This window comes from Monodelphis domestica, chromosome 4, assembly GCF_027887165.1.
Source record: "Monodelphis domestica isolate mMonDom1 chromosome 4, mMonDom1.pri, whole genome shotgun sequence".
NCBI lineage: Eukaryota > Metazoa > Chordata > Mammalia > Didelphimorphia > Didelphidae > Monodelphis > Monodelphis domestica.
Genome location: NC_077230.1, coordinates 290464675 through 290480018, shown reverse-complemented (window position 1 = coordinate 290480018; position 15344 = coordinate 290464675). Strand labels below are relative to the sequence as shown.

The 15344-nt window shown below is 38.8% G+C and overlaps 1 protein-coding gene across 2 annotated transcripts in view; it reads left to right on the top strand.

Annotated features, from left to right (window-relative positions):
- Window positions 1–2578: 2578 nt before the first annotated feature.
- Window positions 2579–15344, top strand: part of CRYL1 (crystallin lambda 1) — a 213156-nt gene continuing 200390 nt past the window's right edge. Inside the window, exons 1-2 of one of the 2 annotated variants that reach the window (XM_007495199.2) lie at window positions 2579–2917; window positions 14688–14795. In XM_007495199.2, the coding sequence (XP_007495261.2) occupies window positions 2877–2917; window positions 14688–14795 (149 nt within the window). In that variant the 5' untranslated portion in view covers window positions 2579–2876. The remainder of the gene's footprint in view (window positions 2918–14687; window positions 14796–15344) is intronic. The other variant, XM_056794670.1, reaches the window with a different exon arrangement.

Below are 15344 nucleotides of genomic sequence, written 5' to 3'. Positions count from 1 at the left end.
ATGATGAAGTTCAAGTTACATCTGTTATATTTATTCATTTTTTTTAAATAAAAGGGAATATTGTCTCCTCTGATAGAAAATTGATTCCTTGGGAAAAGGGACTATTTCATTTTTTTTTACCAGCATCCTTAGTGTCTAGGATAATGGTTGTATATTGTGTGCTTTTAGTAAATACTTGTTTATTGATGGATTTACTGTGTCTTGCACATGGTATATACTTTAGACATATTTAATGAATGCATGAATCAAAGAAGTGCTGTGTTATACTTACCTACACAGTATGTCTCAATGGATAGAGCAGGGGATTTAGGGTTAGGAAGACCTGGGTTTGAATCCATCCCTATACACTTATGTACTCAGAAGCTCAAAGTCTATATGCATAAGTGCCTCCTCATTGGTGGAGATTAAATACTTACTAATTGTGGGATCCTGAACACTTAAGTCACTTAACCTCTTTCAATCTCAACATTCTTATCACTAAAAGGGGGGGGGGATAATAAAAGCAATTGCCTCACAGAATTATTGTGAGCATCAAATGAGATAACATATTTAAAGCATTAAATAAATATAAGCTTTTATTACTGTATGATGGTTGCTCAGGGAGGTGAGAACTAATTAGCTAAGGGGAAATTCTACAAAGTCTCCAAAGAGGAGAAGTCTTCATAGGGGAGGAAGGAAGAACTTGAGTAGGACTTTGCAGTACTGAAAAGGGAAGAGGAAAGTAATTTTAGGCTGCAGGTATGAAGGAGACAGCATGGCATAAAACCAAAGAACTTAATGTCTAATGAGGTAATGAAAAACCTGTCTTACTAATAGGGTGTAATGAATAGAACTGTCTTATTTGAAGTAAGTTGGCAGTAGAAAGGAGTGAAGAAGTAGCTATGTGCTACTCAGGCCTACTGGCCTCTTTCATTATACACCCTTCCTGGGATCCATTACTATTTGTTGTTATTGTTGTTGTTGTTAAACTCATACCTTCTGTCTTAGAATTAGTACTAAATATTGATTTCAAGGCAGAAGAGTGGTAAGGGATAGGCAATTGGGGTTAAGTGACTTGCCTAGGGACATACAGCTAAGAAGTATATGAGACTGAATTTGAATCTAGGACTTGCTATCTCCAGGCCTGGCTCTCTATCCAAAGAGCCACTTCCCTGACCTGGACTCCATTGCTCTTCACCCTCTAGTACAGGTACCAGTTTGAGAACAGCAGAGGAGTACAGGGTCTGCTTCTGTTTCATAATGCCTGGGTTTAGTAGCCTTCTTCACCATAGGATCTTCCTGACTCCCATTTCCATCAAACATCCCATTCACTGTTCTATTAGTTAATTATTCTAAGCAACTGGCATCCTCCCTACATTGGCTGGCAAACTTCCTACTCCTGGCTTCCCTAATCCTTGTGGTTGTTTTGCAAACATTTTAATGGATAACTTTTTCAGGGTGTAAAGACAGAGAGTGTGCTTACATTTCCAGAGCTAGGGCTCTCCTACTCTAGGTTTTAAGGGGTTATTATTGGGGGTGAAGGTGAATCTTCTTTATCAGCTCATACCTCAATTCCAGTGTGGTCCTGCTGTAAGCATCAGTGATCAATGATGCAGTTGTATTTAACCAAATAAATTCAAGTAGCTTTTACAAAGGAACATTTACTTGGAAAATGAAGCAAGAAAAAAGTATAAATCTTCTGTCATTTCCTGCTCTTTTCCCTCCCTGCCCATCACTCAAGTCCCTGGAGGGAGTAGATTCAAACTTAATGCCCTTCCTTCAAAGTAACCATCTCTGAGTTCTAACAGTAGGTTAGTGAATTTGGTTCTATCACTGCACCCTTTTGGGCCTGTATCTTCCATATTTCTGGCAAACAGCAACTCCGTGAAAACCAAGTGGTGTTGAAATTAATTCTATTCATCATCCTTCATGGACTCTTCTTGTTTGCTGTTTCAAACATCAATATATCACAGTATGTCACAGAAGTCACACAGTAGACAATTATATTTTCCTTTTAAATAAATCAAGACTCCCTTTGGAAGCAGGCTTTAAAAAACCACAAAACTCTCCTCATTTCTATTTATATAACATTATGGAATTTCATGGTTTTAGTTTCAAAGACTGATAAAACGGATTTTTTCTCACTGTAAGTTATGAAATGAAGCCAAGGTGCTGGGGAAAAATCCAGCAATAAACACTAACTAGTTTGAAGGTCTGTAACAGTTGGAATCCAAATGTTGTGAGGGCATGTCAGAACAGGAAGACAGTATCAGCTTCCTTCTTCGTCCATTTAAATAATTTGTGAACAATCTTTGTGCAAAAAAAACCAAAACTTGCCTTTTTATTGACAATATAAAGCAACTTGATTTTAAATTCTAAGTTTGAAAATTAAAAACAAATTTTAAAAGGAGGAAAGAAGAAATTGCTCAAGTCAGAAGTGTGCCTGATCTCGTTACTTTCCGACCTCATACAGTTTAATTTTTTTAGAGATTACTTCAACCAGTAGACTTATGAACTTCCCCAACCGCACCCGGCAATTCTGCCCTTTACCAAGGGGTGAAGTTATGAGTGCTGATTAGCGCGCCCGCCCGCACGCTTTCTGGTGAAGGTCTCCCCAACTGCAGTCACGTTTCCTCAAGCGCTCACTTCCCACAGCCTATCCGAGGACTCCTTTCACCTCGCTTCTGGGGCGTCTTTGAGAGCGTTGGGGCTGGAGAAGACGAGGAAGGAGCCAATGAGCGTGCGAGTTACATTCCTCTCTGTGCGCTTTAAGAACCCCTACCCCGGAGCCTACAGGCAGTTCTCCGCCTCCTCCTCCACCTTCTCTCGGGTCCCGCGCTCGCCTCTGGGTCTCCTAGAGCATCGGGCAGCCCGCTGTGATCCCGTCGGCGCAAGAGATGACTTCCACTCAAGATGGCAGTGTTGTGATTTTTGGCAGGTAAACACTTTCGGCCCTGCCTAGCAGGGGTTTGGCCACGGAGCCCGGCTAGCTGCCATTTGCGACCCTGGGGAGAAGAGAAGTTGGAGGTTGTAGTTGTTTTTACCTGAGCGCAGAGCCGCTCCCCTCCATCCATCCCTCTTTCCTTCCCCGCCTCCTCTTGACCTCCTGGTGAGCCGAGGCCGATTTTCCTGTTTTCAAATTACTTTTATTTTATTTTTTTAAAAACCTTCCTTCAAAATGCAACCCGATCTCCAGCAGTTCCTTTGGAAGAAAGCTCATAACCTGTTCTTGTTCTTGCTTTATAATTAAGTTAATCACCCAAAGCCAGTGGCCTCCCTGGGGGTATGTGGTGGTGTTCAGTTTCATATGCTTTCTCAAAAGCAGGGTAATATATTTCAGTCACCTTTTAGAGACACTGGAGGGGAGCCTTGAAAATGGAGCAGTACCTGTAGGCTAATTTAATTTAGTCTCCTTTCCAGGCAACGAGCACTTATTAAGCACCCAATATATGCCAGGCCCTTGGATATCCAGAGAAGCAAAATGACAGCCCCTGCTCTCAAGGAGCTGCCAGTCTAATAGGAAGCACAACGTTCAAACAACTATGTTCAAACAAGAAATTTGCCGGATTAGACCGGGAGGGAAGTCGAGAAGATTAAGGAGAAATGGAAAAGGTTACTTGCAGAAGAAACTCCCCAACCCGTTATTCCCTCTAATTCTTTTTTTGACTTTGAGATCAATGGAGGGAAATTTATTTTGGGAAGTGACAAAACTTGGAGTGGCAAAGATACATTTAAAAATTATAACCTTTTTTTGGGGAGGGGAATAATAAACTCTGCCTTTTTAAAAATTAAAAATAACTCACCCCCATCCCCCACCACTCCCTACTCCCCAAGTGGCAAGCGATAACTGCTTTGGGCAGTTAATTTTATATAGTTGAGGTGTTTGGCCTCTTGTCCTAGGAAAAACCAAGCTGAGGAAACAATTACAATGTTACATATATTTTTCTTATCATTTATTACCCATAGAATTGGTAAATTCTGTTGTTTCCTGTTGACTTTTTATCCAGGAAATGGGTGAAGATTAACATGACTTTGGCCTATCTGTGCATGTCTTTGGCCTGTTGTGTTGTGAAGGAGTAAAAAGTTACCTTGTAGATAGAAAGGACGTCTGGTGGGGATGACTTTCATGCTCAGTGCCCTTTTGACACATTAGGTAGTCTGTTGTACAGCAACCACATTCCCTGAAATCATTTACCAAGTTTATTTCTAATTTATCACAGAAAATGGAACTAGAATTTAACTTTAAATTCCAAAGTGCTTCTAACTGAAATCCTAATCCTAAATATCTTAATTAAGATTGAAAAATATTGTCTTGTTATGTCTTGAAATGGCATGTCCTCTACTCTTCAATCTCTGAGTTTCTGAAATGAAATGAAAACAAGCAAAAAATCGGAAAAAAAAAGACAGATTAGGCAAGGGCAATTTATTAAGGGATTCCTGTAAGTCACACACTTGGATTTCAGGGGCCCCAACTATCCATTTTGATTGGAAGAGAAGATCTGGTCAGTGGCTTTCCCCATTTTCCATCAAATACCAGACTCCTGGTGAAAGGCAGTTATCAGAAATGTACTCTTTGTTTACAAAATCCTTTTATTTCTCTTTTTTTCTAAATGATACATTTTCCATAAGAATTTCTCATGGGGCAGTTAGGTGGCTTAATGAATAGAGAACCCAGCCCAGAGACAAGAGGTCCTGGATTCAAATCTGGCTTCAGACACTTCCTAGCTATCACTTAACCTGTCCAACCCTTTCCCACTCACCTGCTTTAGAATACAATATTGATTCTAAAATGGTAGGTAAGAATTTCTCAACTATTTTTGTGAATACTGTCAGGCCTAGAGACTTTAGGAAAATTCCCTCAATGGGGGTGGTACATGGGATAGGAAAGGAGGGAAAGGATTAGTAGGAATAGGACAAGTGAGAAGTAAGCTACCTTTGGGGGAAAAACTAGGAAATGACAATTCTGACGGACTAATGACTCTTATAGATTGTGAGTTTCTTGAGAGCCAGGACTGTTTTTTGCTTTTCTTTATGTCTCTGCCAATTAACACAATATCTAAGCACATAGTAAGCCTTTAATAAATGTTTGGGGGCAGGTAGGTGGCACAGTGGATGGAGTGCCAGGCCTGGAATCTGGAGGTCCTGGGTTCAAATGTGACCTCAGATACTTCTATTTGTGTGACCCTGGACAAGTCACTTGACTTCATTGCCTAGTCCTTAATGCTCTTCTTCCTTGGAACCAATAGGTAGTATCAGTTCTAAGACAGAAGGCAAGGGTTTTTTAAAAACAAAAACAAAACATAGCTACGTACCCTGCAAATCCATAAAGATGAAAAAGAGATGAAGGATGGTGGAAAGAGAAACACATGTGAAATGTTAATGGAATTGTGAATTGGTCCAACTGGTTCTGGAAATGCAGTTTGAAATAATGCTAAAATGACTAAAGTGTTCATACCTTTTCATCTAGAGATTTCACTCCTGGGTAGGCATCTACTACAAGAAAGCCAACAAGAAAAAAATAAGGCCTTGTATGCACCAAAATCTTTATAGCAGTATTTTTTAGGTAGGAAAGAACTGGCAACAAAGATGCTGGGGGACGTGGGGGAATGGCCAAACTAGTTGTATATACATTTAATGTAATAGGAAGAATTCAGAAGCATGGGAAGACATATACCAATTCAATGAATTAAGCAGAGCCAACAAAAAATGTGCCTACAACAATAACATTAAAACTGAATGTCATGAAATTATAATGACTATAATTGAGGCAAAAGAAGAGATGTAAAAAGGCACCTCCCTCTTTTCTTTGCAGAGATGGGACTATTTTTTGCTTTTTAATTAAAAACAATTTTTACCAATTACATATAATAATTTCCACATAAGTTTTCTGAAGTTATATGATCCAAATTGTCTCCCTTCCTCCTTCCTTTCCCCCTCCTGGAACTGTCAAGCAATTTAAACTGGGTTATGTGCGTATTATCATGCAAAACATATTTCCATATTGTTCATTTTTATAAGTAAGTAATCCTAGTAGTAGTAGTAGTCTCTCGGTATCCGAGGATGACGATTGTCTTTGTGCGCTTTCATCTATGATAGATGAGTGTGCACAAAAAATACTTGTGTGTGAAAGAGATTTAAGTGGAAAAGTCGATGCACAGAGACAGTCCCACTCTCTTGGCATTGGAAGCCTGGGTCCAGTGGCATGAAATGTTGTTACGCCTGGAGACTTCCTCAGCTGCATTGGATGGCCATGTTGTCTTTTGTGTTCCAACATGCCCTAAGCACTCCACAGTGCTTTGCTGCGTTGCCCTCTCAGCCATTGAACCTTCTTATTGGTTTCTTCTGTCTGTTCCGTCAAAGCAGTCTTCACATGCTGGGTGAGCAAAGCCCTGGTTCACTAGGGATCTATGACCAGATGGCTACCCTCACAAGGTTTAGCCGGCCTGTCTAAGCCGTTGTCCGGGGTGTGGCCACTGCCTCATGCTAGCAGCTACTAGGAGCCACAAGTGAGAGCTGGGTGTCAGGTGGGGGTCAGAGGCTGGAGAGCTGCCCTGTTTAGTGACTTCTTTGTTCATCTGTCAATCTGTTTCTTTTGTTGGTTTTGATATTATTTAACTCTGAGAATAAGGTCTCACAAAAGTACGTAGAGGGAAAAATTGAGTAAAGCCATTGCTATATTTTTCAGGGTGCTAAAAGTGTCTGGTAATCTGTTCCAGGCATTCCTATGTATAGTATATAGTATAGTAAGTAATCCTACAAAACCAAAATCCCACAACATATTGTATTATGTATTATATTGTATATAGTATAGTAAGTAATCCTACAAAACCAAAATCCCACAACATATTGTATTGCTTATAGTAGCTAAGACTATCACATTTGATTATTCCACAATATTGCTGTTTCTATGTATAATGTACTCCTAGTTCTGCTTATTTCACTCTGCTTCAGTTCATGGAGGTCTTTCCAGCTCTTTCTGAAATCATCTTGTTCACCATTCCTTATAGCACAATAATATTCCATTACTGAGGTATACCACAATTTGTTCAGCCATTCCTCAATTGATGGATATCCCTTTAGTTTCCAATTCTTTGTCACCACAAAAAGAGCAGCTATAAATATTTTTTGCACAAGCAGGTCCTTTCCCATCTTAAAAATCTCTTTGGGATATAGACCTTGTACTGATATTACTCTATCAAAAGATATGCATTGTTCTATAGCCCTTTGGGCATAATTCCAAATTGCCCACCAGAATGGTGGGATCTGTTCACAATTCATAGAGCTGCCTACCATGAGTAACACATGGAAAATTCTTTATAAATCTTACAATTCTTAGATGAATGCAAGCTATTATCATTATTATTATTTATATCTTCTCAGCAGATGAAGAGCAAGGTTGCTTTTTTAGTTAACTTTAAGAGAGGAAATAAGACACCAGGAAATGTTAAATGATGCTTCTTGACCTAGATTAACTTGATTCAAAGTTAAATGGCCCAGTGTATAGAGCATTGGACCTGAAATCAGAAAGACTTGAGCTCAAATCCAGCCTCAGATATTTATTAGCTGTTATTAGCTGCCTCAGTTTCCTTAACTGTAAAATGGAGATAAAAATAGTCCCCTCCTCTCACCATTGTGTGAGAATCAAATGAGATATATGTAAAGTACTTAGCACAGTGCCTGGCACATAGTAGGTGCTATAGAAATTTCAGCCATAATAATTATATAAATTTTGTGGTATTTATGATGTTAGAAAAATGAAACAGACATTCTTTTCATTTTGGAAAATGGAAATTATGAATTCAACATTTTAGTAGTAGCTTATGTTTTTACTTTTGAAAGTTTTGACTTTGTTGCAAACCACCATAAGGAATTATAAAGATAGCATGGCCTTGTAGAAAGACTACTGGATAGGAGTTAGGAGATCTGAATTCAAGGTTTGGTTCTTTCCCTAATGATAAAATTGTTAGTAATAATGAGCTGGGTGACATTGGGTGAGCCACTTTACCTTTTTTGGCCTCAGTTTCCTCATAATAAAATGAGCAGCTTTTATAAGATGACCTTAAACATCCATTTCCACTTTGATGGTTTCCAGTTTAGTTAGTGAATCATAGATATCATATTGGTCAGCATCATCCTTCATTAGGTATTTGATTTAAGATTTCTTAATTGCTTTTACATAGGCTGACCCTTCATTCCTAGAATGTACTCTGTCTTAGAATCTTTAAGTAGATTCAAGTTCAACACAGGTGCCACCTCCTATGTAATACCTTTCCTGTTTTTCCCCTTACCTAAGTAGTTAGTTAGTACTATCTCCTTCCTGAAGTAATTTTGTTTTTACTGTTACCAGTACACATTGTTTCTCCCTAATACAATGTACACTCCTTGAATTCAGACTGTTTCATTTTTGTCTTTGTATCTCTACCACATAATGTAATGTCTCACACAGAGTAAGGTCTTTATTAGTGTTTATTGCTGAATTGAACTGTAAAAGAAACCACTTGCTTTCATTTGAGGCAAGCTGTTCTATTTTTGTTCTTGTTTCAGTTGTGTACTGACAAATGGGGGTAACCATTTGGAGTTTTCTTGGCAAAGCTACTGGAGTGGTTTGCCATTTCCTTTTCCAGTTCATTTGACAGATGAGAAAACTGAGGCAAACAGGGTTAAGTGACTTGTCCAGCATCACGCAGCTAGAAAGTGTTTGAGGTTGGTTCTGAATCCAGGTCTTCCTGACTCCAGGCCTGGCACTCTAACCACTGTACCTTTTTTTTTGCCTACTCTAACTGACAAGAAGTTTTTCCATATATGGAGCTGAAATTTGCCTCTTCTCAACTTATGTAGATTGTTTGGAGTCCTGCCTGTGGAGCCAAGACCTACTGTACAATCTTCCATTCTCTTCTTTGGTCTGCTTAGGTGTCTTTCCCAGAAGAATGTCATGTCCCTTGCAAATAATCAGTATTGGTTATCATCTTGCCAGGAATTTCACCTGTTATAAATCAGTAAACTTTTATCTGATTTGTAAACCAGTCTCCTAAGAATATGCTTATGAAATCAGTTTCCCAGAGCCTGATCACATAATTGTGGACAGCTATTATTGCATTAGTGAGCCTGAGGGATCAGACTCTGGACTTAGGGCAACCCTAGTACACAACCATCTGTCTCCTGAACATCTTTGGGCTAAATACATCCTATCTCTAATAGCTGTTCATTGTCCTGGTTACTCTACCTTAGTAGACTGTAGCTGTAAAATGAAGCTATAGTATTAGAGCTTCTCTGGTCAATCTACTTGTAACTGTTCCACTTTATTTCACTATACATAATAATAGCTTCTGAGGGGGATGTAGCACACTTATGACATTAACTTTTTCCAGGGGACAATTCAGCTGACCTACTCAGTTTGATTTTGAGTTTGGAAAGATTTTACATGTGTGAATAGTTATCTCCCAAGAAGTATGATGTCCCTGTGTAAATCTGAAAAGTCCCCTACTTAGTTGAAGACTGTGCTAATTCAACAAAATATTTAAGGAATATTTTCAGAAATCCCTAAGTCACCATAAACAGCAAATGCTATATGCTTTTTCATTTGCAGTGCCTACCCTCTTCCTTCCCTACTTTAATCAATCAATAAACCACTATTAGGCACCTACTATGTATCAGGCATTATGCAAAGTATTGAAGATACAAAAGAGGCAAAAGACCATCCCTGCCCTCAAGTTGCTGATAATCTAATGATTCTCAATAAGGCTCAATGTCCATATGAGCACTTGATCCATTTCAGCCCGACTTTTCCAGAATATTGTCCCAGAATTCATTCCCTCTCAGGCATTTTCATTTCTTCCCTCAGGCCAGTTTTATCTGTTTATGAATAGGTTATATTCAGGTCTCTTCAATGCTACCTCCCCCCCCCCCCCAAGCCTTTTCTTGATGGTTTCAGCTCATTCTACTAGCACTTGCTTTGCTATTTCCCCTTATTGACAATTTTTTACCATCATTTCATTACCTCAAACTCTGTCCTTTGCAGTCTGGCTTCTATCCCCATCCTTCTACCACAACTACCATCTATGACGATTAACAATTGCTAAATCCATTAACTTTTTTTCCCTCCTCTCAGTCCACATTATCCTTGATTTCTAGCAGCATTTGACACTTTTATTACTATCTTCTTTTAGATACTTCTCCATTGCCTTCAAAGATGCCTCATTCTTCTGGTTTTCCTGCTTTCTTTCACCTAAACACATCTTCTTTATCTTCTTTTCTGGTTCTTCTTCCTCTTCCCAATCCCCTTAGGTAGGTGTTCCCAAGGGTCTATATTTGATCATCTCCTGTCTCCTTTGATCTCCCCACATCTAGACTCTTCCCTCTTCAACCCATCTCCTAGTAGCCCAATTAATATTCCTAAAAATGAAGGCAGCTAGTTGGCACAGTGGGTACAGTATTGGACCTGGGATCAGGGAGACCTGAATTCAAATTCTACTTCAGATACTAGCTATGTGACCTTGGGAAAATCTCACAAACTCTGTCTGCCCTAGTTTCTGGAATTATTAAATGGGGATAATAAAATCACCTACCTCAGGCTTGTTGTGAAGATCAAATGAAATAAATATATAAAGTGCTTTGTGAAACTTAAAGCATGCCAGTTATTATTATTATTATAATATCACAAGTCTGACAATGTCTCCAAATCAAGAACCATCAGAGACTCCCTACTCTGTATTTTTATACTCTGTATTTTTAGCAATCACTATTAGTTATAGCCTCTTCATAAGTGAAGGACACTGTTGGACATTTAAGTATACATTTAAAAACACAAAGCTTCAATTGCTTTGTATGAGTTATACCAATTGTGTCAGTATGCTATCAACTTTTGACTTTATACACAACCTTTCACAGGACCATTTGACCCTCTGCCTCAAAAATGGCCCTGACAGTGTTTATAAAGCTCTTTAAGTAAGCATTGAGTTGGCACACTAAATGGAAAGAAGAATAGACAATTCCCAGGATGTCTGCCCCAATTTTCATTCATTCCCTAGCACAGTTAGCTAGTTCATCATAAATAGGGAAGTGCTTTTCTTTTGTTTCCCTTTTTTGTATCCTGTTTTTTTTTTGTATAATTGTATTAGGACCCAAAGTTGACTCTCTCTTCAAAGCAGATTAGTCAGGGTCCCACAATTAGTGCTCTTCTCTTTTAACTCATGGATTGCATGGAGAGGTGGAAAGAGTGTATTCAGAGCCAGAAAGACCTGAATTGGAATTCTGTCTTTGACATATGCAAATTCTCTGACTGGGCACATCACTTACCTCTCAGTATTCCAGGTATCTCTCTAAGGCTGTTACTGGCAAATAGTTAATACGCTTTGGTTGAGAGTTTCCTACAGTGATAAAATCAAAAGTCTGAACTAAAAAGAGAAAACTTTGTTGAAGTTATGAATAGGTATATGGGTTATCTTAAAAAACCATGTAAGCCCCTTGAGGGACAGATGGTTTCAGTTTTTGATGTTGCATTATGCCTACACTTAAAAATCAGGCTTGTGGTTTCACTGGTATTCATCCATAAGAGAAATTTTCTCCCATAGAGATCTGTTTTGCAATTTATATTCTACCATGTGGGGGCACTGAGATTAAAGTAATTTGTCCTGGGCTAAATAGCCCTGGACTTGGAGTCAGGGCCAGGCTATGAGAACATTTTTCTGTCTAAATTCCTTTCCCTTTTTTTGTCTAGCACATAGTAGTAGACAATAAATATTTGCTAAATGAATGAAGAAGCAAAGAATCAAGCATTTATTAAATGCAATGGATAGTCCTTGACCTCAAAGAGCTTCCATTTTAATGGAGGAAGACAACATACCATAGGGAACTGATAGTGGGGAGGGAGGACATGATGGTGAAGTCCATAAAGTCAGGAAAAGGTCCAGGAGAGAAATGAAAACAGGCCATCCTGAACCCCTCCACAAAAGGGAGGATCTAAGAGAAATTCACCAGTAACTGACTGAATAGTTGTGACCAATGTTGATTTAACAATTTGGAAACGGGTCCATTGTGGTTCTACTCTAGTTTGGATTCCAACTTAGCCCCCAAAATGCAAACCCTCTAGTAACTGGAATCTACCTGGAGTAGGTTTGGCATTAGGGAAGTTTCTTTATCAATGGCCTATGGCAGTGATAGGGAATCTTTTAGAGATGGGGTGTCAGGCCCTGTCTCCACCCCACCCACCAGACTGAATGCTGTGCCCCACCTCCCTTACTCCACACAGACAAGGGAGAAAGTGCTCCCATTGGGCTGCTGGGTGGAGGGACAGGAAAAGTGAGGCAAGTCCTCAGCAAGTTTAGAGAGGGGGAGGGGAGTGGCTTGAGTACTTTGCTCCTCTCTAGCTCTGTTGCCTGTGAACTGCCCATCTTATCCCTTGTGTGTTCCCATTGGCTGCGTAGAGGGATGTGAAAAAATGTTGTCAGGCTAGGTAGAGAGGGGGAGGGGAGCAGCTCTGCCAGGGGTGGGAGTGGAGGGCAGCCACGTGCCTTTAGAAAGTGCTTAACATGCCATCTTTGGCACCTGTGCAATAGGTTTGCTATCACTGGCCTATAGAAACAGAAAACCAAGACAAAGTTTACCCAGTAGGTCCCAGCTACAGTACAACAAAGGAATTGATACTTGGCCTGGGGAAGTCAGGAAGGAATTGGAATCAAAAGAATAATTTATGAGGTATTGAAGAAGAAAAGACAAAGAGCTATTGGGGAAAATAAATCAAAATACTATGAATTGGGGGACAGCTGGGTGGTTCAGTGGATTGAGAGCCAGGCCTAGAGATACAAGGTCCTGGGTTCATTCTGGCCTCTGACACTTCCTAGCTGTCTAGGTAAGTCCCTAGCTAAGTCACAACCTCCATTGCATAGTCCTTGCTGCTCTTCTACCTTGGACATGGAATAACTTCTCAGACAGAATGTAAGAGGTTTTTTTTTTTTTTGTTTGTTTGTTTTGAAAGGCTATAAATTACTATTTCCTTTCTAGATTATTATAAGGGAAAATGCTCAGTTGCCCTCTAGTGGCAGCCCTTCCAGGACACAGATTTTAATGAATACTTCAGAACATAGAAATTTTGTTTTGCCTCTGATCTGGAAAAGAACCACAGAAAACTAAACCTGAAAAAAAGCTTGGATTACATACCCAAAGTAAGCTTGGACATATCCTTATAATATGAAGAAATGATATGGTTACCTTTTTTCTGACTGGAAAAGGATAAAAGCTATTATTTGAAAATAACGTTACTCAGATTTTGAGCTAAAAAAAAAACCCCAACAAAAATCCAGCTTTCAGCAACAGAACAACTACTGCCCTCCTACCAGTATTTAAATGTTGACCTATTTTTACCTGTGCTCAATTTTTAATTAATTAATTAATTTTAAATAATTTATTAGAATGCCTTTCTTGAGAAGGAAAAACCAGTTTCAGCCAAAAATGTAAAGAAAATGACGAAATAATAGACTTGATAGGTTTCTAATCCTCATTTCCATTGTCTGTACCTCTCCCCACAGTGATTTAATACTTATTACTTCAACAATCTGTGATCTCAGTGATATAGGATCTATCTTGACAGAGGGAATTTAAGACTAGATCCAATCCTGCCTTCTGCAAGAAATCTTTCACTTCTTCCTCCTACTCCCTCCCTTGGAGATCACTTTCAGTTTTATCTGGACGTAGCATATATGTGCTTAGTTGTTTGGATCTTGTCTTTCTCCTTAGAATGTGAGCGCTTTGGGTACAAGGATTGTTTTTGTCATTCTTTGTATCTCTAGCACTTAACACAGTGTTTGGCACATAGTAAGCTTTTTTTTTTTTACATTTACTTTCTGTCTTAGTAGCAACTCTAAAATAAAAGGACAAGGGCTAGGAAAATGAGATTTGCTCAGGGGCAGCCAGTGAGGAAATGTCTGAAGTAAAATTTGAACCCAGGACCTCCCAACTCCGGGCTCTATCCTCTGAGTCACTTACCTGCCCCATAGTAATCTCTTAATAAATGATTATTCACTTTTCCTTTGTGATTCTTGCCTATTTTATTTCATAGATCCTTCACTAAGCATCTACCCAAAGTGATACAAGCCTTCCTTTAGTCATTTTTACATTCCATGGATGCCAGTACGACATTGGGCTGTTCATTTCTTATCATCTGCTATCTGTGTATGGGCTGGCTTACTTCCTTCTCTAATAATACATTTGCTGTTGTCATTATTAAGGGATTAATATGTGGAGCATGTGAAGGGGAAAGGAAGTCACTAAAAGTGTATAAAAGATCTTTGACTTAATTAACAACCCCCAAAAGCAACCTTGTAAATATCTACTACTGACCTGTAAACTTAGTCTCTCATGTATCCAGACTCTTATTAATGTGATTAAAATTATCAATGCACAAGTCAAGGACATTTTTGATGATGATGTTGTTAGCTTTTTCAAATAATATTCAGCAGTGCACTACATCTACCATTTGACAAAGTACGGAAAGATGTGGAGATAGCTGACCTCACAGTCCTTATCATTTATTCTTTATGAAAAAGCATTTGATTTGTTAATATAGAATCCCCAAGAAGTTAGATAAAATGATATAAGTTGTACATATTTCCATATTCATCATGTTGTGAAAGAAGACACATATTGCTTTCACTAGAGAAAAAATTAATGGGGAAAATAACTTACATTATCTCTTATTTTTCCTTTCCCTCTAGTGGACTCATTGGCCGAAGTTGGGCTATGTTATTTGCTAGTGGAGGTTTCAAGGTGAAACTTTATGATATTGAGAAGCAGCAGATAACCAATGCTTTGGAAAACATCAGGTAAGCCAGCATATGCTTTTCAGTGTGAAACTGAAGTTGTTATTATTGCTTTTTAAAGAGATAAAGAGATCTCAGGAATATAAACCTGTCTTAACAAAACAAAAATAAACAAAACTTGTCTTAACTGTTTGCAGCTTTGAGAATATTTTACAACAGAAGGATGACCTCACTTAGTTCAACAAATATTTTTGGAGTGCTTACTTTGAGAAGCAGCATCACTATGGGAAAGAGTACTGGACCAAGTATATCTCATTCTGCATCTTGTCAGACAACTCCTTCCCCCAACTTCCTCCAACTAATTCTATATTCTAGTTAAGCTGACCAAACTGGTCAAAGATGATGACTATATGCTGAGCACAGTCCTGAACAAAAAGTGCCAAGATTTCTAAAGGTCAGAAAAAGCTAAGGAGTGGGAAAATTTTCATTAAAAAACAAAACAAAACCAAAATGGGTGTAGAAAAGAAGAGCATTAGTGGTTTAGAACCACTGCTAAAGGTGCATGAAATATTATTAACTGATTACAGAAGATAGAGACATTAAATTTTTCTT